General features: G+C 38.0%; 2 protein-coding genes across 5 annotated transcripts in view; one reads left to right on the top strand and one right to left on the bottom strand.

The window, feature by feature from the left end:
* LOC123872735 (E3 ubiquitin-protein ligase Ubr3) overlaps window positions 1–23,008 on the bottom strand; it is a 60,759-nt gene that overhangs the window by 17,101 nt on the left and 20,650 nt on the right. For both annotated transcript variants that reach the window (XM_045917243.1, XM_045917245.1), the window contains exons 8-9: window positions 22,377–22,609; window positions 21,729–21,884 (exon numbers count right to left, since the gene is read on the bottom strand). In XM_045917243.1, coding sequence (XP_045773199.1) covers window positions 21,729–21,884; window positions 22,377–22,609 — 389 coding nt within the window. The remainder of the gene's footprint in view (window positions 1–21,728; window positions 21,885–22,376; window positions 22,610–23,008) is intronic.
* LOC123872741 lies at window positions 1,649–21,014 on the top strand. Of its 3 annotated transcripts, none has more exons than XM_045917254.1 (10): window positions 1,649–2,247; window positions 12,503–12,644; window positions 15,096–15,233; window positions 15,726–15,943; window positions 16,459–16,551; window positions 18,249–18,376; window positions 19,141–19,380; window positions 19,541–19,672; window positions 20,099–20,268; window positions 20,744–21,014. In XM_045917254.1, the coding sequence occupies exons 1-10, from the start codon at window positions 1,693–1,695 to the stop codon at window positions 20,920–20,922; spliced, it is 1,995 nt and encodes a 664-aa protein (XP_045773210.1). In that variant the 5' UTR covers window positions 1,649–1,692; the 3' UTR covers window positions 20,923–21,014. The 3 variants fall into 3 exon arrangements, with proteins under 3 accessions (XP_045773210.1, XP_045773209.1, XP_045773211.1); XM_045917253.1 differs by lacking the exon at window positions 18,249–18,376 and adding an exon at window positions 17,796–17,923 and having other exon boundaries at window positions 1,656–2,247; XM_045917255.1 differs by lacking the exons at window positions 1,649–2,247; window positions 18,249–18,376 and adding exons at window positions 8,883–9,418; window positions 17,796–17,923.

Below are 23,008 nucleotides of genomic sequence, written 5' to 3'. Positions count from 1 at the left end.
ATACCTACATGTCTATCACGGAAATTAAAGAGGGTTGGCCGGAGACCTGTGTTGCTAGCTCTAACGACATTTGCCTAAAGCTCGGCTAGTAAAATAAATACATTTTATAAACTTATAAATTAGGTATCTACGAGATATGATTTTATTGCCATTTTTAGTTTCAATTAACTTTAGTGCTGCTAATAAGCAATGTTAATTAATCACTATACAGTGTGGCTATTTCTGTCGTATCTCTAAACTGAACTAAAATGACAACTAACAGGTCTAAATATAATATATATAATATAAATATAATATAATATAAACTGCTATCCCTTTCATTAATGCTCCCTGGGAAAAGGATAGCACTGAATTTAGACACGTCAAGAATGTCTGTCAATGAACAATGTCAAGAAAAAACATAAATAAAAACATGAATCCTGAAAACATTACACTTCTATTGTGGGAAGTCATGTAAATAATACCATCCTGTTTACGTCGTTACTCAAAAATTACTATCAATACGAGAAATATTTTAATTTATTTTAATTTAATCAATATATATGCATTATCCACATTACTATATATTTATACGAGGAGAACTGATATATCAAGGAACAGCTTATGGGAAGAAAAAACTAGGTCTAGAATAGTTTTGAATAGGTAGGGAACCTATCATATTTCCAACGGTATCTTTAAAAACCTTTATCAATGCAAACTCGCGGGAAACAACTAGTAGTATACACGGGTGAGTATATTTACAACAATAAAGTAGCTATGCAGGTTCTTTGTTCAACTTAAATACCTATCAGCATCCAATGCCTCTAGTTACAAAAAGTGGCCTCATGAACGAGTTTCGCCAGTCAAGTGACTCATTCAATCGAACGGTACCGGTCATGCAACGCGTTCAGCAAAATGGAAGCGAATCGTGTTTATTGAGATAATTGATAGTTAAAAATGGACCGGAAACTAATATCTTATTGATATATTTTAATAGGTTTAAAGTTTTTATTGCAGTGATTTATGTAAATAATATAACCACATTTGATAAGAAAAAATATTATTGAGGTTTTACAATAAGTTAGTGTTTATTTCAAGTTTTAGGTAGTAGATGGGTGTGTGGTAGAAGTGAAAGTGAAAGTGTTGCCTTGGTTATGCTGGAATGCACAGTACTAACGTCCAGTTGCATTGCAGGCGGATGAAGTTACGTTACCGTTACTGTTAAACTTAAACAAACAGTAAAAAGCAAAGTGGGTTGCACAAAACAATTTTAACCTCCATAATTATAGACTAAAATATCGGTCCAATCAAAAGTTAGCAAACTCCGACATGTGCAACCCATGTTGCTTTATTTGACGGTCAAAGTCTAACCGCTAACGTAACTTTAACGCCTCTCATACAACAGGACTTTAATGAGTCATAATAAAAGTAAGCTTAAAAACATTCTGCGTCTAATTCCAGCTCTTACTCGCGAGCGAATTGCGATAAGAAAGTCCGTGAACGTCGTAAAACTTACTTAACTATATTTAAATAAAATGTGACTTAAAAATAGAAAATAAAAGGCTTTAATTTGCAAAAATATAGTTACATCACAAGTTAAGATAATATTCTGCTTCACGGATTTTTGCCCCTTTTCTAAGGAGAAGAAAGTTTTAAAGCTGGCCACCCAGGCGGCCTTACACGAATTATCTCAGTGGGAGTCCATCCGCCGCCATGACCGTTCGCGCGTGTACCTTTCTTCTGCTAATAGCTTTCGCACACGCGTTCATAGACGAAGCGGTCGACGTTATCAAACTCGGCAAGGAAATAGGCGAGGAAGTTCTGAACTCATGGGACCTTTTAGGCAAACCGTTAAACATATCGGGAGGCGTGGATCTCCCTGTTATCAAGCGGAGGGAAAGGATAGTTTTGGCGAAACTGGATCGGATATCTCGGATGATAGAACGCCTCGAGCTCGGGATTGAGAAGAATAGCGCTGTGGCAATGTTGTTAGCGAAAACTGGTCGAGGAGCGAGATTAGAGTTGAGATTACACGAGATGGCAGATTTGCTGAGCCGCGTGGCCTCCGCTGACCGACAGATGAGGGAGTATGTGAGGTTACAGAAGGAGTTGGAAAGGACTACGCTGGAGGATTTCGCGCAGTGGTGTGTCTCCCATGACCCTGGCGCGTTGCCGGGTTTGCTGGAACGAGTTCACGCGCTGATAGCGCCGCCGCATAAGCATTTGCTTGGACGCGGCATTTTGAATTTGGTGCTGGATGATTTGCAGGTTTGATGCTTTATGTGTTTAGGTACCTATAGTACACGACAGGTCGAGATGGCAATCGAGGTATCACCCGAGCTATCCCGGGATAGGAGGCTGTGCGGGTGTGCAGGGCGGGGACGCCCCGATTTCCATCTCGACCTGTCGCGAACTATACTTATTAATTTATCATCACCTACGCCCTTTGTCCTTTATGGTTTTTAAAAGAATAGCTATGACTTCGGCAGTTTTTTTGTTCAATTAGGTAGGTAGGTACCTATGTTTTGTAAAGTTTTTGTTTACACTTATCTACTCGTCAGGTTGTATTTGAGTGATTATTTTTCTATATTCGTTTATACAAAAAAAAGTTGTAAATCGATGACAAACACGCAATCTACGTGAGAAAATGGTGATAACCGGTAAAAATGTCAACAATTGGCGGTTTACATTGAAAACCAACAGTGTGTAACATCACGTCCATCGTTTAGTTTAGTATCGTAAAGTAGGAAAAAACATGGGGACACAATACTTTGTTTGCTCAGTTTATCATCAGACTTTGGTAAACAAAACATTCCTTTATCAAGCCAGGCTTTAGTGTCTTTGGAGTCAGCGCCTCTTGCACTTCGCTCAGAATCGCAAGCTTGATATCATTGCTTATTCACCTCATGAGGTAAAGTAACTTATTTGAATAACTTTATTATACGTCTAAAGAACTACTATTATTACAAAGTTTCAACAAACATGTATAAAGTACCTTCATGACAATTTAAAAAAAAGTATATTTAAAAAAGTTTGATTTTACAGTCAGTATTCAGGTAGGTGCCAGTAACAATTTACCCTGTTCTGAAATACTAATTGGTTGTCTTTGGGAAAACTGATTATTTTATCTATTTTTGGGTGACTTCACGAAGTTATGTAGGTGCTACGTCCTACCTACCTAGGTACGTTTAAATACCTGCTTTAACGGTGAAGGAAAACATCGTGAAGATACCTGCACGCTTGAGAGTTCTCCATAATGTACTCCGTGTGAAGTCTGCCAATCCGCATTTGGCCAGTGTGGTGGACTATGACCTAGACCATTCTGTCTATATGTCTCGAAAAGGGTCGACGAATGAGTTGAGATGATGACGATAGCAATTTTCTACATTCTTACAATGCTATTAGAAACATAGCTAGGTACATAACTGCAAAAAAGACATGCAAATCAATCGAGCCAAGTGTAAGGACCTGCGATGTGACGTCACAAAGAGCATTAACGGTTCAGCACGTGACTCACTGAGCTCATTGGATGTCTGAGTCGCCGGGTGTGAGATCGTTTCCGGTTCCATACACATGAGATTTAAATTATTATAAGCGAAAATTTTAGCAAGAATAACAATTTTACGTTCTTATTCAAGACTAGACTAGATGATGACGTCTGCATGGATTTAAGTTTTTGAAAAATCCTAAGTTTTTGAAAAAGCCAGCTTTGTACCTCACTAAAATTGATCAACTTTGACATCAAGAATTGCGGCACACTCGATTTGAATCCCTTGGACCCATGCCATTGAATGCATGACTAATAGTGGGTGAGGTCAAACAACTTTGTTCAAAGATAATGTTTTGCTATCGAGTTTGCCCGTCGCATTCACGATGTGATGTGAGTTGTGACTGAATGAAAGACTCGTCGCTATGGCGAACACGCGGAGAACGAATGTGTGTTCCAATACGGTACTTTGAGTCCTAGACCGTGAAAAAGCCAAGGGCATGTTAAATCTATTTTGTAGAGGTAGATAGTTGGTACTATGTTACGCTCCTTTATCATGTATGGTTATCCATAGGTACTTACTTATATTATAAATGCGAAAGTGTGTCTGTGTATATGTGACCTTTTCGCGGGCTATCCGCTTAACCGATTTTGCGATAGCTTGCAACTCATAGACGGAATTGGCTATTTTTTGTTTCGGAAAATCAAGGGATTCCCACGAGACTTTTAAAACACCTAAATCAACGCGGGTGAAGTCGCTGGCAATCGGCTAGTCACTAATAATGCATAGTTTATTACTTACATACGGCCTAAACATAGATATGTCTAAACGAATAAACGCATCAAATCTTGACCTATGACCTCACAGATAGTAAGATACTATTCATAAATCACAATGCACACATGCAGAATACACTTGGCCTACTTATACTCTAGAAACCTCACTATACTTACCTACTAATATTATAAATATGCAAAAATGTGTCTGTCTGTTTGTTTGTCTGACTACCTTTTCACAGCCCATCCACTTAGATCAGAATATAGGTATTTTGTAAATATTGACAATATAATAAGTAGGTAGGTAGTATAGTGTGTTAAGGCTGCAGCGACCTCACTTTACGCATTATCAGACAGTTAACATCCGTTATGTTATATTAATTCAATGTTTAGTTAATTAGTGATTACGACGTACATACCTTCTTCATTTTTAGTATTATATGGATATACCTCGAGATTTTTTAATAAAAACTTGATAAATGTATTTAACTAAACTAAGATTAAAATAATTATTTATTATCTGTAGATAATAAATAATAATTATTCGAAACTTTTACTGTTGAGTGTAGTATGTTTAAAGAAACTTTCAGTGGGCACGAAACAATGTTGTTCAAATAATAAACACAACAATCTCATCAGCGACAATCAAAAACTGTGCGTGTGAAAGGAAACTTTAATTTAAAACAACGAGCGTACCGTCTGTATCATACTAATATTACAAATGCGAAAGTGTGTCTGTCTGTCTGTTTGTCTGCTAGCTTTTCACGGTTCAACAGTTTAACAGATTTTGATGAAAGGTACAGAGTTAGCTTAGATCCCGGGCACGGGCATAGGCAACTTTTTATCCCGGAAATTGCCACGGGATTTTTCACGTCCACGCGGACCAAGTCGCGGGCATCATAATATAATACATAATAAATAATATAGCTTGCGTACTTTGTCTTCAATGTATCAAAACTTAACGATATTCTTAATTTAACAAAACTAAGTAGAAAAGTAAAATATTCAAAGTAATTTCTTTTCAAATCTTTTTCTCAACATTAATATCTTTTATAGATTATAAAAAATCAGTTTTTTTAGGTTCTGAAAAAGTATTTGTTGAGTTGAAAGAGTTTTGATCTAGGGGTGTGAAACTTATTTTCTTACCTCAAAATAATGAAAGTTCATTATCATAAGGTGCTATGGGCCTATATCACAAAGTATAGATTAAATTAGATTATATAAGTACCTAGTATTTTTTGTGGAGCTGAGTTTGATCCAAACATTTGAAAAATTCCAAGAACAGATTGTTACCATAAATGAAAGAGTACACTATCGAATACCAGGAACTGGACAAATGGACGAGCAAACATGTTCACATATAGATGTTGTTTTGCTTAATGAGCCCTAATTAGTTGAATGACACTGGACATAAAACGCGCGTCATCTGTGTTTAACATACAGGAGGCTCTGATTTTCTTTAATTTATATTTATTTTATTCTAATTAGACGAATTTTAGGCTTATACAAAGTATTTTCAAGTGTATTCTATCACTGCTACTTCCTACCGTGATACGGCAATTGTATTTTACAAAAATTAAAGATTTAAATAGAACCATTCGTTAACTGCTTTATGAATTATGATCTCATATGTTTGGCACCTCGTTATTACTTTATTTCTTTATCAAACTTAACTTTAAATTCCACAAAAACAAAGTCGAAGAGTTAACATAGATATAATTTCAGATAAAGTGGCTTACTCTGTTGTACACAACCTCTGAACTAAACTAAATTGACAAATCTACATCTGGTGCTATCCTTTTCCTCAGGGAATTATTGAATTATGAAAGGGATAGCAACACTCGCGTTTAGCTCTATGATTTTAGTTTAGGGATTGCGTACAACAGAATATGCAAACGTTCGAAGCAAATAAAATTAATTTAATCACAAGAATCCTATGGAATCTCATGATTAAATTAGTTTAGTCTCCACTCAATTTTATTTTAATCTCTTTCGAACAACTCAGAGATATAACACAGAATAGAATTACTATTAGAATCGACATAAAAATACCATCAGTCTTAAAAAAGTTAACTGCCTCGTAAAAGGCAATATAATTTAACTGTGACCGGAAATAGGGGCACCCTGTACATTGATTGGAGTAATAAAGACGATGAGCAGGGTGATCCAATGCGCGGCAGTCGGTGACGGTGTCAGCTGATAGTGCATACGAGCGGGCGAATAACGATAGACTGAGAGCCAGTGGGAGAGTTTGGGTAGGTGCTTGTAAAAGCTGAGAGTTTGTAAGGCGGCTATGCTTGGGATCCTGTACATTAATTGGAGTAATAAAAACGACAAACAACGTGATCCAATGCGCGGGAGTCGGTGACAGTGTCAGCTGACGGTGAATACGAGCGGGCGAATAATGACGGGCAGAGAGCGAGTGGGAGAGTTTGGGCAGGTGCTTGTAAAAGCTGACAGTTGTGAGGCAATTCTAGAGATTATCAATTGGTTTGATTCAAAGCGCAATGAATGTATCAACTGATAGAGCACACGAGCGGGCGAATAATGACAGACTGAGAGCAAGTGGAACATTTTGAGGAGGTGCTTGATCAAAGTTGTGGTTAGTGGTTTATGGATAGTATTTTTTTGATTTTTGATCAAAGCAGTTTGTATGGTATCTTTCTCGCTTTACTTCTTTTTGTTGATTAATATTGCCAGCATTCACAAGATGCAATATTTTAAAGAGCAAGAAAAAAGTTAAGTGACCAAAGTTGAAATTGATATAAGTAGTATTTTAAAATGTAGGTATTTTAGTGAACATAAAAAAGTGGCAAGCATTTCCGCCGGATGGCAAACCTTTAAAGTTGCCAAAAAAGTGTATAAGATAAGTTTAAACTTCACAACATCAGTTTTATGAAATTAATGAATAATTGTTTTGCAAGACATAGGATCAAGGCGACCAGATATAACTGTCAGTTCTAACTAAAATACGAAAATTGTGAACCTATCACAGACGAGCTGACTGGACTTTACCATAATCTAGCAACTAATAACACAGAGAACTACGATGACTAATTAAATGAACAAATAGGTACCTTAGCGTTTAAACTATCGTCAGTGATTTACATTATAAGTGTAGGTTACTCCTTCTAATACGTGAGTAAAGCTGGAATAACATATATCTACTAATAACAAATACCTTCTCACAATCACCTACGGACTCTCGGTCTATAAAAATAACATAACAAATCCATACCGAGAATACACAGTACAATAAAACTCTTGTTACGAGGAGATAAGAACTACGGGCGAAGCAAATAAAGATTGCGCTTCACTAACAATATCAACATGCGGGTCAGTAGTGTTGTTTCATAGCTTTAAGCCTATAAATATCGATATCGATGAAACATCAGTTTCTTGAAAAAAGTTAAACGCCTAGCAAGAATAGGTAGGAATAGGTTTATTAAGGTATTAGGTATAGGTTAATAAGCAGATATCAAATATGCGAAATAACAAAATAATAACTACAGTGGTGTATTTTTTTTACAAAAAATGCACGCGTTATTTACACAAAACAAACATACTAAATCATCATCATGACTAACTTCTTGCCGGTCCACTACTGAGCACGAGACGCCAAATGAGAGGGGATTAGGTCATCGTCCGGTTCGCTGGCCCAGTAAATTGGCAGACTTCACACACCTTTGAGCCAATATTTACCACTTTAATATTTACCATTTTATTGTACCTAAAATTGTATTTGCAATACCCTGACAGGGTCTCATGTATTTAGCTTTTAGCTTTAAACACCCACCATCAATTAATGTAAATGTACATGAAAGCAAATAAATAAATCTGAATCTGAGAACAGAAGAACTCTCAGACAGATATACTAAATTAATCTCTTTAAAACATTCGTCGGGAAAACTTATGTATTCCTCTTTGCGCCTTTTAATAAGTTAACAGAAATACCGTCTAAATAAATAAATGTTGATTAGTAATGTTGTCTCGGTAGTGATAAATTAAAGTGAAAGTCGACCGGTAATGGATACAAGGCTAACGGGCTAATTTTCCTCGAATGAATTGGTGTTTACAATTTATGCAAGGTGATCGAACGAGGAACTTATTCATGACATTAAGTGCATAATGGCATCTATAGACGTTCCAATAAGTTGGATGCCGACATTATTCAACCTAGTTAATCATTGTTAGGTATTAAAATCGGTTGCTACGAGTAAGTTCGCCGACTTACTAACAGTCTAGCTTGCGAAAAAGCGGCTGCTGAATGATACATTCCCACTTCCAAGATGCAAACAATAATTATATCGACCAATCGAGTCGACTTGATGATTTATTATATGATACGTTATAAATAATAATAATGTACTCCTGAACGAAATCTCAGCGGAGATAAATAACTACGTGAGATATTATAGTGTGACTCCGATGGAACAGCAATCCGATGCGACCACAGAGAAATCAGGCACAAGCCCGGCGACTTTACGTGCCAAAGACGGCCGCTAATTTATTTGGGAGTTGCAAGGTATATGCAGTTGCTAAAGAGTTGATAAAATACAAACTTGTCTTTATCGATATAATAGTTAGTCAGCACTAGTGGGGCCACGTTCGACGGATCACGGACCGGCTGTCCCCTCCGCTGCGCGCGGCAGTCAGTGCGCCTCCGGTCGCGACGCGAATCGTTTCACTTTTACAATAACACGCGTTATGAAATACGCGGCGCTCCTCGCGCTGCTCGCGGTCGCCCGCGCAGGCGACCCTACCTCCGTCGACAATATACGCAACAAGTTCTACGACCTAGAGGATAAACTCTGGAAGAACGTCACCAATCCCGAGTGGAGTACAGGAGGCCTCGGCGGGGACGTCGAGCTAACAAAGGCCTTTGTAAAGTTCGACGAGCAAATAGAATCCGTGCCCAGACCCCCACGACCGCCTTTCGACACCTGGTTGTGGCTCAAACTTGTGGAGAAGTCCCAAATCATCGATGGGTATTACAAAAACTTTGTGGAGTTCGCCAAACGCCAAGCGGTGCCTGGTTCGGTACCTGCACCGGTGCGGGAATGGTTGGACTTAGCCGAGGGGGTTTTAATGGACCCTAAGGCTTCAGTCGCGCAAGCTGTGAGAAAGATCCACGATTTGCTTGAACATGGGGATATGTTCCGTGCGATGCTACAGGTAAACAAACCAACAAGTCTCTTGCGAGTGTGTTTTTGCGAGTTTTTGCATGCTTCTGAAGTCCTGAAATATTGAAGGAAGTAGGTACCATGCAAAAATACGACTTTTGTTTTCAATGCACATTGTGACTGCCCTTAGATTGAGTCTCATGAAATCCATAGAATTCAAGGAATAGGTAATAATATATGTACCTAACTTAAGTGTGTAATTCTGAAGGCGGTTCATTAACTTTCCCCGCTAAAAACTTTACAATTTAAAAGTCGCAATGGTCGCAATTTTGGTTATCAGTTGAATTTACCGGAGGCTCCTGATAAAAAGGTGTACTTTAACATTTTTTGCCCCTTATAGCAGTGTCAGTAAGTGCAATTTCAGTATAGTAGCTGGCAACGTATTTTTGTATATATGGTTTAGATTCTACAGGAGTGACGTGTTCACTCTGTGCCCAAATCCCAATAAATAAATTTGATTAAAAAAGTCTAATGCTAGAGTTCTGCTGCTATAAGCATTTTTGCTTTTAAAAATAAAATACAAATAGCACAGTTAACACCAGTAGAATACTAAGGTTTAGAAACGTCTGTATTGCATTCAGTAACGGTTAAGGACATCGGAAAGTATCGCAACAAAGGCGGAACGAAGCAGCGTTATACGGCTTTACCTACTGCAGGCCATGTTTGGATGGATGTCACTGACCCAGTATTATTAATCAAGTTGTGTTTAATATTTAGCAAAAATGTTCCCGTTTTATTGGCCAGTATCCAACAAAAAACGATTTTTGTGGTGTAGAACATACAGAATATTTTTTAGAACCCAAATGGCCCAACCCTGAGACCCGTTCTCACTGGGGATCAATTCAACGTACCTAAAGCGACATTGAGGATAATTTTAACTAAGATAAAACAAAATTCAATTCAAATCTTAAAGTTGCTAGTCATAAACTAATCAAATCCTAACTCGAAAGATAATGAAATTATTGTTAATAATAATAAAATTATTACTGTAAGACGATGTCGAGAGTTACCACTGACTAAAGTAAGAAAAATCATTCAAATCTTAGAAATCTCAAAGTACATAATATTACATTAAACACTACGCAACGTGTTAGAAACCTCTATTTTAGTAGAGTTAAACAGATTAGTCCATTTACAATGTTTACCGCAAAACTATTGCAAGTCATTACTCGACTACCATTTAATAATGACCTAGAATTGTTTTCATCAAACTGTTTGTAATCGTAGGTAGGTATCTAAAGTTCAATTTATTTTGCGTAGAAATATAGTTCATATACCTAACTATAATAATGTAAACATCACGTCAGTTGCAAATACATTAATATAACAGTAAAACAAATATTATCTGCACTATATAATAACCGTCAGTGCATCCGCCTGTTTGTCATAATATTATTCAAGGCTAAATCACTGAACCTACATTAGGCACAGCGATAGAGATTTCTGGAGATGGATATAAGCTACTTTACTTTAGAAAAAATAAGTTACATACTAAGAAAACAAGTAAAGTATTATAAGACTACATTACATAAGTAAATACGCGAACTTCGCGGCTTACACATGCGAAACATCATAAAAAATAGTGTCCCTTATAAAAGCAATAGACAGAGCTTATAAAGAAAACTTAAATTCCACGCAAACAAAATCGCTAATCACTACACGTGAGAAAAAGTGCAACCTTTAAATACCAAACAACTAAACTGATCCTTTACATGTGTTTTTGTGTGCAATAAAGTGTTTATATCTATCTATCTATCTGATCTCGATAATTATGGACAGAGTTAGCTCGTATTCTGGAGTCTGACATCACATAATTAAAGAAGAGGAGATAGTTCTGATCTCATATCAACTCATGTGTTTATATTGTAAGAATTTTTAGTTCGCTTCGATTCGAAAACAGAAAGAATCGAAAATTATTATAATCCACGCGAAGTCCCCGATAAAAGCAAGTACAAAAATAAACAAAGGTGCATCAGTTGAACATACGTGTTTAAAGTATCATGAACACGACATCACAATTTGCAGCCTTATAAGTAATCCATCTTACACAGCAAAACATTCTTGAATCATTGCGAAGCCAACTAAATGCTATAGCTGAGTCAACGGTATTAAAGCAGGCCGCTTGCAAAAGTAACTTCCTTTTGACGTGATTAACAATTGTTATTGTTTATTACAACATTCACAAACTTATTTTTTAAAATACAAAATAGCGATAATCTTTTGTACAAACACTTCAGAATTGGAATAATGCATAATATTATGTTACATGTCTTTAATAAGAAGGGACTATTTGGCGAAATCAATGATACGGTTAAAAAGACTCATAATATTATTGACTAAATAATAAGTTATCATAATCAACAGTCAAGGTGGATTGTTTTGAAACGGAAATTAAATTGAATACATTAATGAAGCTATGTTTACATAACACGTCTCTTATAAATCGGGGACAAAGTAAAAACCAGGAATAACATGTTATGAAAGTAATTAAGTGATAGTTCTTTAGTATTTTATCTCATAAAAATACTGAGACAGAATTTGGTAACATAAATAGAGTTAAGATAAAAATATAGTCAATGAGGAGGCAATCCTATAGAAAATTTAAATCCTATAGAGAAATAAATTGGCAGAGCTAAAACAAATCACTTCATATTAAGAGAAGAGTATGACCTAAATACAAAAACCCATATAAAATGTGGAACATTGGAACAGCAAAAACTTAATGACTCAAGGCAAAAGAATTGGATTTCATGCTTTTAAATCCTGCTAACTGCGTAGATATTATGTTATATAATTGTGCAGTATGTCATGTTATGAAACAGCTCCTTATTTAGGATCTAACTCAAGGTCCCACTCATTCAGAGTCTAAATTAATAATGCCCTTTAATTCAAATTCCACAGAGTAACCTTTATTTTTTTAGGCTTTTATTAGTATGCCAAGTCAAGACTACCACCGATTCGGAAAGCAGTTCTACTGCAAAGAACTATCAAACAACTTCAAGGGACAATAATGTTATATCAATGAAACAATATACTTCAAGGACATGGCTTTAAATTCTACTAATACGGTTTCCAGGAGGAGCATCCAGACCTTTGCGAGCTGCAGCTGTCACCTCATCAGCTCATCTATGACATGTACAACACGATATCGCTCACCGAGATCAAGGGATACGCCATGATGCAATTCTCGTGGATGCTGCTCAGGATATATGGCAAAGGTAACCGAAAAATATGCATAGCCCTGAATAAACAAAATCATCTTAAAAGTTAAAGAGGATATTGAGGCTAATTCTTTTGTACAAAATCATAAACGCCTGAACCGATTTTCTTGGATTATAGCTAAGAACACTCTCGATCAAAGCCACCTTTCAAACAAAAAAAAACTAAATTAAAATCGGTTCATTAGTTTAGGAGCTACGATGCCACAATCAGGTACACAAGATACACACGTCAAACTTATAACACCCCTCTCTTTGGGTCAGGGTTTAAAAATAAAATGACAGGTCTAAATGTATTGTTATCTCTTTCATAGTGCTTCCTGCGGAAAAGGATAGCACTCAATATTTGGATCTGACAATTTAGTTTAGTTCAGAGATTGTGTATGAATTAGCCACTATGGCTGTTGTACAAAATCTCTAAACTAAAATGACAGGTTCTCTTTCATAATGCTCCCTGCGGAAAAGTATATTAAACCAATAACCGAGGGTTAAATAGTCTGTGAAAGCAATTGATATAGACCTATCCATTATAGTTTATAAATTGTGTACAATAGAATTGGACTCATTTCGTCCATACAGCAGACGTCATAAGACAGGTACTTATTGTATAAGGAGGATTACAGTTAAGTGCGGCGACCTTGAAATGTACTTTAGTGGATTGGATCCTCAAGTGTAAATTTTTGTATGAAAGCAAGAATTTTCAATGTTTGGGAAAATGACGTTTCCCATAGACCATCCAAAAAACTTCAGTTTACCAGTCCACTTTCATTGACAAGTTTTCTTTACTCCAAAACTTACCCATAGACTCATGTTGTCATAAGTTTTTGAGTCAATAAAACTTTGTCATATAAAATTCACCAGATAACTCTTTGATGTATCCCGATTTTGAAAGGCGATCGAGCCTAATAAAATGTAACTCCATTGTTGTTCAAGAAGTAGGTACATAGCTACCGATTTATTTAACGATGTCAGCCTGCAATTAATAGATAATAATTCATACCCACATTGTGTTGTAATCAGTATTACTCAGAAGTAGGCAGCAAAAAATTGTTGTCAGTGAGGCAATAGCTACTAGGTACTATCGATTCAGCTGCGTATGCTAATTATTCATAATTTTACTTAATCCATTAACTTTAATGTAAATAGACAGGGCATTTTTAACAAAGACGAATAAACAAAGTCAAATTATCTAGGTAAAACCACAACCTTCTATTAAATAATAATATGCAATTACAAGCATGATAATTATTACAATAATAATACAGTGAAGCTGGTTTCAAACCATGTCTATTGATTGCTATACTCTGTATTTTATTCTTAAATAAAATGTAGTATTACTACAGAAATAAATTTTATTTCTGTAGTACTAAGTTACGTCTTATGATATGAATTAGAAAGAAATTCTCAGAAAGCTTATTTCTAATATTATAAATGAGAAAGTGTGTTTTTTCTCGGTTTTTGTTTGGTTTGTGCTTCAATCATGCCGCAACGGATTGATGTGATTTTTTTGCATGAATATAGACCTAAAGTGACCTGTAGTGTCATAGGCTACTTTTATCCCGGGAAATCAAAGAGTTCTCATGCGATTTTTAAAAGCCTAATTCCATGCGGACGAAGTCATAGGCATCGCGGATTAGTAGTAGAATAAGAAAAATCAATGTTACATTATAACTTTATAAGATAATATATAATGTTACAAGTGGCATTGCCTTCTAAATAGCCCTAACCAGTCTTAGCTAAACCTATACCCAACATTATAGAAACGGATGCACTAACAAGTCCATATCCTCTAGCCATAAACAATTGTAAATGAGCAGAATAAACAGGATAAAAACTGACAGAACAATGAATTAACATAACTAGAATTTATAGGAATTCAAACTAGTAGATAACGCGGTTGAACAAATTAAAAGAGAGAAAAAACTAAAATGATAAAACCATTTACTGAGAACTTAATCTGAATTTACGTAGAAAAACCGCAGAATTCTTGCAAAAAAAAAAACTTTACCCGCATCCATGTGCTTTTATCAGTAAATTCTCAAACACTATATTTGTTGTTATTAGTAGAATTTGTGGTATGCACTGTTGATAAAACTGAAATTTTTTGTCGATAGAAAATAAGGTCATCCAGTAGGTAATATTGCGATGGTTGCATGAGATTCATCAAACGCTTTTAATACTTTTTGTGTGAGCAATATTCTGTGTATCTTGTTCGTTCGATAACTCAATTTTAACACATATCAGAGACAAGCAAGTACTTAGTAGGCCCCCTGAAACCACAATAATCTAAATATATATTATATCAAAAAGGAAAAGTGACATCTGCTAAGTAAGGATTTTTGAAAATTCAACCCTTAAGAGTAAAATAGGGGTTTGAAATTTGTGTAGTCCACGCTGATGAAGGCATGGGCATAGCTAGTTTTAACTAAAACAATATGTTAATTATTCCAGGCAACTTCACACAAGAAGCAAGTTTGACGAGGCAAAGGTATGGGGAGAGGACGTCGAGGACAGCGGCCGCTGCAAGAGCCGCGTTGGCTATGGCAAGAAGAGACTTGTATAGATGCGACCCTCCACAGCATAAACTAGGTGAATTATAAAGTTATACAAGGCATGTTAGAGATCAACTTTGAATCCCTAGTTCTTGAATCTTGATAAAGCTAAACAAATTCAATTGTGGGCCAAGCATGATTCCTCGGGGAATAATCTTTGTGTCGTAAGGTTCTTGTTTAGACACGGATATACAAAATTTGTTAGAGGAAGATAAGCTAATGTGAAATTGTTGCTCTGTAAAATCCAACAATAAAAAGATTATTGTAAAAGAAACCTTGATATAAAGGTGAAAAGGGTTCTTCAAAAACCTGCTGCATTCTGACATTTAAGTGCAGAATCACAATCGCGACAGGTTGAAATGGCAATCGAGGAGGGAACGACCCGAACACCCGGACATTCACCGTGATAACCCGATGCGGGCGAGCGTGGGTGACGTGCGGATGTGTGGGGAATGCAAAAGCGAGTTGCAGCCTGAAATTTTTCATTGGCCTTCATACATTGAACATCATCCCTTTCTGCTAATTCCAGGTGAAACATATGAAGAAGTGACCAGATTACTACAAGGATACATAGAGAACGAGGTGGACATGAACTCGGACAACACCTGCAGGGAGAATTGCGCGTACTACACTCTAGCCGAGCACCACACTTGCTTCAAAGAACAGTTCTGCGCGCAACAGGCGGTTTGCAAGGGAAGGATCATAGACTGCAACTATATTGACTCTGACATGTGGGTCTGTCGAGCGGTAAGTCACCCCTTTTATTTTTTTATTTTTAATGAGTCCACAACGATTACTTCAATTTTATTAACCCCCCGACCCAAAAAGCGGGGTGTTTTAAGTTTGACGTGTGTATCTGTGTATCTGTCTGTGGCATCGTAGCTCCTAAACTAATGAAACGATTTTAATTTAGTTTTTATGTTTGAAAGGTGGCTTGATCGAGTGTTCTTAGCTATAATCCAAGAAAATCGGCTCAGCCGTTTGAAAGTTATCAGCTCTTTTCTAGTTTTCTTATAGAGGTTTTTGTGTCGGGGGTATTTTAAATTTTGAGTTATTTAGTGTGAAATAAACATTGCCTTTTGATGAAGGCCGAACTGTAATCGGAGAAACAAATATTTGCGTGTAGTCACTAATTTACCCGTAAGTAATTTTAAAATCGTGAATTTTAATCTTGAACCGTTTAAAAAGCAGGTTTAGACGGCGTGATAACAAAACAAGTTTAGCGTAATGAAATTCTTAAGTGTAACTTATTATAATTACAGGGGAAAAACAGCAATCGGCGGTACGAATGGATCGAGTATGAAAACGGCAGGACATTAGGAAAACCTGGCAGCTGCCCACGAGGGACGACAAAGGTAAAAACTAACCTATACTAATATAAAAAATCTGTCTGCTTGTTTTTCACGGCCCATCGTCAGAGTGAACTAGAGTGAGGGAACTCTCAGTTTGATACGGCTATAAGGATAAGTAGGTATGGGTGACGTGAAATCAAAGAAAATTAGGCGATTCAAAGGCGCCCTAGCGACAAAATAAGGAACATTTGACGCCTGCCAGAGATGTTTTGTTCAAAGTTCCCTAACTGTCGAGAACTGTGCCATAGTGTAACCGTTTTTCACAAAATTTGGTACAGATAACCAGCTTGCATCCCGTAGAACGACTTATGCTACTTTTGTTTCCGGAAAATCGAATAGTTTCTACGGGATTTTTGAAAAACCTAACTCGCGGGCATCCTAAACCAAAACCGGACCTGATCAAATCCTAAACCGAAACCGAAGTTGCAGGCATCGTCTAATTGGTTCACAAATAATTTGCATCCTGCAGACCCACATAGGATACTTATTTTATCCCGGAAAATCAAAGAGTTCCCACAGGATTTTTGAAAACCCTAAATCCACGCGGACGAAATAGCGGCCATCATCTAGTAGTTTAATAATGCGATCATGGTATGGAAGTAGTATGAGACTATGAAATCAGAACGTCAAAACAATAGTCGTAACTATTTACAAACAATATTCTACTTAAGTATAGAATAATTTATTAGTAACTCATCAAGTAAATCTTATTACCGCTAGTTGGTTTATCTCAACTAAGGTCGTGAAATGAGGTTAGTAGATCAACCACAGAAACTGCGTGGTAATGAATCAAGTCTATGATTATCACTCACAAGTCATATGGCATAAGTAAAATATGTTTTTTTAAATAAAAATAGCGAGCAAACGAGCAGGCGGGTCACCTGATGTTAAGTGATTACCGCTGCCCATGAACATTTGCAGCACTAGAGGAACCGTCAATGCGTTGCCGGCTTTTCAAGAATTTGTCGATTCGGTGCTGGAATAACCCCATGTTGAAATCTAGTTGATTCCGCAACACTTAATTTTGCCAGGAACATTTAGAGAAATTTTGTAGGACCATAGAAGAAATCTCTATGCCTACTGGATAAATTACGTGGTTATCATATTATAGACCAAGAAATCTTGTGATTTTATTTAAACCCTGCAGTTATTTTTGCGCAGGAAAGATTGAGGAAAAAATCATATTGGCCAACCGTTTAGGTTTAGGTTATGTTTTAGCACCAATTCTCTAATAATACTCTCTCCAGGTGGACTCCTGGTGGCGTTGGTTGTTCTGGCACTGCTCCTATTGCATGTGCCTCTGCGACGAACCTGGTCCTGAGTCCCACCGTTATTTCAGTCTTTGGGACGCCACGTCTGACGTTAAGAACAACAAGTTAGTCCCTTGGAATTTGGGACACCCGCACATATTTTTAGAGTTTTCTTGTTTGTCCAATTGTTTGCAAGACACGTTTCATATGTGTACGAGGGCCATTTACACTATCTACAGGAATAGTGGATGATACAAATCAAAGTTTCTACATTTTAGCGTCGTTTTCTCGCTAAAATATTTTTTACAGACTTATTTTCAGATAGTTATGGGTTATTTGAATTAGGTTTGAACACTAATACAAATCTTTGAAATAGTGTACAAAGACTTGGCCCAGTATAAATTATTTCCATTTTTTTGTGTTTTTCAAAATCATTTTTTTCCTCCAAAGGTCGACTCCTGGTGGAAGTGGAACCTCCTCCACTGCTCTTACTGCATGTGTCTTTGCGAAGACGATATCGGATCGTCCGAACGCACTTTCAGCTTGCGCGAAGCGAACGCTGATTTTGACAACAACAAGTAATTTATCTAATACCGGGATCAAAATCATCTCTTGGGTGCACTAGAAAATACTACACGCCAAAAGCTTTTGGGAATAATGGCCATCACTGACTTGGCACACCTGTCATGGTCATTCTATATGGTGCGTGAACATTGGTCTAACGAACGTCAACGATGGGATTATGTGTTTAACACCTAACGCTCTGAAGCCTTCAGTAATTACGCTTACAGTGCCTGACAAACAACTTGAGCATTGACGCGATTGGTTGGCGAATGGTGGGTGCACGCGATTGGTTGATCAGTAGGCGCGGGTGCACGCGATTGGTTTATACGTCGACTTTCGCTTCCCGGATTCGCCAACTTTCTCTCACTACACCTCTACATTCAAGTCGTTTGCCGGGCACTGTAATATGAGTCCGTGGGCATTCACAAAGTGTAGACCAAAGAACGCGGGCCGATGTGTACGCACCATTTAATAGATTTATCAATGAACTACGTGTTATATGTATTCTTGTCATTGATAAATGTATCTTCGGAATACGACTTAAAGTCTACTCTTGAATGACTAGCTGGGTGCTGTACGACTTTAAAAGTGTTGGCCATAACTGCAGAACCTCTTTATTTATGCGCTCCTTTGTAATTAGCTTTGTCTCTTTCGGACATAATATGTAAAATAGCAGCTTCCCGTTCTAATATAATAGCATGGGGTGTGCGGGTGTCCATTTTCGTAATAACCAAACGTATATCAATGCTTTTATTATAACTAACATTTCTACTTCCAGGGTAGTGACTGGTTTAAGACTTGTGAAGCACGGCAGGGTGTTCCACCTCCAGATAAGCGAAGGTACTTTGGGCGAGAGAGGATCGATCACTCCTGGAAGCTGGGTGCCGTTACAGAAGTTCGATATCACAGATTCTGGTATAAGGGACGGAATTGACTACCACACGATGTCTTACGAGAAAAGAGCTATTGATTTGGATGAACTCGATTCTCCTACTGGATACATCTTAACTGGCGTCAGGTGAGAGTTTTTAGCATTCTCTTACCTTTATACATCTTTTACTTTTTAAAAATTTATACTACTGCTGGTCAAGCCTTTTTTGAGAACTCCGCCATTTAACAATCTTTCAGATAATTCTATACCTAAATTATTTCTTCAAAATATATCATTATATTTCCAGATTCCGTATGATAGGTGCCCATCTGCACTTCGAGATTAGATCAACGCCTTTCAATTACACGACAGGACGACTGTCACCTGCCAGGAGTCAATGGATCAGTAATGACAACACAGAGGGTGCTGAAGTTCCACGGTAAGCTTAAAGACTATTAATTAGGGTTCCGTACCTCAAAAGGAAAAACGGAACCGTTATAGGATCACTTTGTTGTCTGTCTGTCGTGTCTGTTAAGAAAACCTATATTCTCGTTGACCTAGAAACATGTGACAGGTAGGTAAATCTCATAGCACAAATAAAGGAAAAAATCAGAAAACTGCGAATTTGTGGTTACATCACTAAAAAAAAAAATTAAAATGTGTGTTGAAATTCAAAGTAAGATAACTATACAAAGTGGGGTATCTTACCTAACCTAACCTAACACATTCACATTGTAAAACAATTTTTTATTTATTCTTATGCATAACAGTTTTAATATCGGAAAAAATACCCGAGTGAACCCTCAATGCGCGAGTCTGACTCGCACTTGGCCGGTTTTTGGTAATTTCGACACTCGTATTCCAGGTCCCGATTGGAGCTATTCAGGCCGGACATACCGACGCGCAGCGCGACGCCGCTGCCCGTGGACTCCAAGCACGACCAGTACTTAGAGTTCACTCACAGTGATTTCGAGGCTGATGCGGCGCAGAGCACCGTACCGTTTGTCGACATTCAACCACTTGAGCCTATGAAAGGTATGTCAACTGCATGATGAAATAGAATAGAATAGGTATTCAAATAAACTTTAAAAAAATATACTATTGTAATGAATACCGTGATTAGTTCTCGAGGAGACGAAGATTTTCATATTCATTAAAGGCAAGCGCTTGACCACAATCACACCTGATGAAAAGTGATGATGTGGCCTAAGATGGGACGAGTTTACCTAGAAGATGCCTTTTCACTCTTGTTTTAAAGATACCCGGATTGTAGTTGGTAGAAACACAGAAGAGTATTCAAAACCTTAGCCATGCGTATGAGCAATGATATCTTGATATTTGGTAGGTAGGTAGGTCTTATAGCACAAGTACAGGAATAAATCTGAAAACCGCGAATTTGTGGTTTATCGTCCAAAATGTTGGAAAAAATACCCCAGTACGGAACCCTCAGTGCGCGAGTCTGACTCACGCTTGGCCGGTTTTTTTAAATTATGATTTCGTCCTTCCCCAGGTTCAGCACTAATAAGTGGGGCCGGTATTATCCACCGAGGGACCCGAGGCTCCGGCGGGTTCATAGCGGCCAAACTCTTCACCTACAACTATTCCCGACACATCAAAGCGGAGTCGCCGCCGGCGTTTGTCGAGGCCGACGTGGAAAAAGACTTAGTGCTGCCCGTCAGTAATTTTTAAATACTTTAGAATATTGATAATTTAATTGATAATGGTAATATACTCATTTCTAATGTAGAGTAATTTGAAAAATAAATTCTTGGTTTAAGCGTAATTGGTGTTTTATTAACCGTTGCCAAAAACATAACAGATGTCTAGAATTCCTGTTGTTAAAACGGAATGTACACTAATGAAAAACAGGCCTTATTGCTTGACGTAGATTTTAAACACAAAAACAACAGAGATTTATGCTATCTCGCTCATAATTCGCGCGTGCGAATGGCGCACAGGCAATAAGGAATAGCGGACGAAGACTTTATATGATTGGTTGATATTTTCGATTTCTGCGCAGGTACATCGGCGCAACTTATAAAAGTATAGTATAAAACACAGTCGCTTCCCACCGTCTGTCCCATTTGTATGCTTGGATCTTTAAAACTACGCAAAGGATTTTAATGAGGTTTTATCAATAGAGTAATTTAAAAGGTTTATAAGCATAGTTTATTATTGTGTTGTGTTAATTTGTAGAAATATGACGATAATTGTTCAAGATGTCGGAAGAAATCAAGCAGACTGCGACAAATCGAAAATGCTGTCTTATACCTTTACACTTTTTTTTTGTAATTATAACAAAATAATCACAACTGACTCCACAGTACTATCTATAGTTCGCGACAGGTCGACATGGCAATCGGGGCGGTGACGCCTCGCACAGCCGCCTCGTTAACCGATTCGATCGGGGTCATACGCCCATCTCGACCTGTCGCGAATTCCGTCCGAACGAAGCTGGGTTGGGTCGCTGGTTTTGAATAAATGGTAGCACTCACCTGAACTCGCAGCGGATGCGCAGCCAACAGCGCCAGCAGGTCAGTAGGGGGCAGCACGTCCGCGGCGCGGACCCCCATGCAGCGCACCGCCGCGCACAGGAACGCGGACAGGTACCGGTGTAGCGGGAAGTGGAACGATGCGTGCATCATCTCCGTCTGCGGACCAAACACATCCATACAGGTACGGCCAGCAGTGAAGGCATTGTTCACACGGTTTAACACTGTCTTTAGTTAAAAAAAAGTGCCACAGAGAAATATACTGAAGTCTCCTGCAAATTAATATTTGTATTGTTTATTCGATGGCCATCTTTTTTTTTAGCGCACCGTGGCGCACAGGAACGCGGGCAGGTACCGGTGTAGCGGGAGCATCGTTCACACAGTTTAACACGGTTTTTCATTTAAAAAGTTGTCATGTCACATGTCTTCCAGCGTGAGAGTGACTCCATTGAGCGTCTTGTAATACAGGGCAAGGTAGAGGGTACCAGGAGGCGAAGAAGGTCGCTACGCGATGTACCGACTACATTAAGTCCGCCTTGAGCGGTACCATGCACGAGTGTACCAGACTAACGGCCAGCAGGGAGAAGTAGCGAATGCTCGTGATGACCACGGCCGCTCTGCCAATGTTACGACGAAGAATATAACGCTTACCCTATGCAGTCTTGGCGCGGTGAAGTTGACGGCATCGAGCCAGTCCTGCAGGCACTTGAGCGCCGCGGCCACGATGCGCCTCGCGAGCGGCGCGTGCGCCGGCTCCGACAGATGCGCCAGCACGCTCCACATGGGGTAGGCCGCGGCCTCCAGCTCGCATGAGAAGGCCGCGTAGTATGAAGACGGCTCAAACTCGATGTGCCCACCTGTCTCGCGCACGTTCACATTCATACCTGACACAGATTAGATAAAAAAAAATTATAATTTGTGTGGATTCGCGGATCATTCAAAGTGATCCACGGCAATGCTAATTTTTAAACTGCGTGTATTTTTTGTATAAAAGCAATCTTTTGTCCAATGGTTCACCAAAGGGTCCAAGGATTTTAATAGTACAGTGTTATATCCATAGGCCAGACTGGTTTCCGAAGGCTGTAATATCTTACATAGGCAATTATATTTTGTTTGGTGGCCATTTTTTTTTTTACAGTTTACCAAATGGCGCATTGCTTTGAAATTTTTTAATTCTAAAACTAGACATCTCAAACTGATATTTCAAGCTTGAAGTATTCGAATGGGCATTCTTTAGTTTTGTATCTGTTTTTCTTACCAGTTCACCAAATGGTCCAAGGCTT

The sequence above is a fragment of the Maniola jurtina genome, chromosome 15, assembly GCF_905333055.1.
Source record: "Maniola jurtina chromosome 15, ilManJurt1.1, whole genome shotgun sequence".
NCBI classification, from domain to species: Eukaryota; Metazoa; Arthropoda; class Insecta; order Lepidoptera; family Nymphalidae; genus Maniola; species Maniola jurtina.
This window is presented reverse-complemented; position numbering and strand designations above follow the sequence as displayed.

Coding starts and splice junctions, on each gene's coding strand:
- LOC123872741 (XM_045917254.1), top strand. CDS start 1,693: ATGACCGTTCGCGCGTGTACCTTTCTTCTGCTAATAGCTTTCGCACAC. Junction 16,552..18,248: donor GCCCACGAGGGACGACAAAG/GTAAAAACTAAC, acceptor TTTCCTCCAAAG/GTCGACTCCTGGTGGAAGTG. Junction 19,673..20,098: donor GAGGGTGCTGAAGTTCCACG/GTAAGCTTAAAG, acceptor CTCGTATTCCAG/GTCCCGATTGGAGCTATTCA.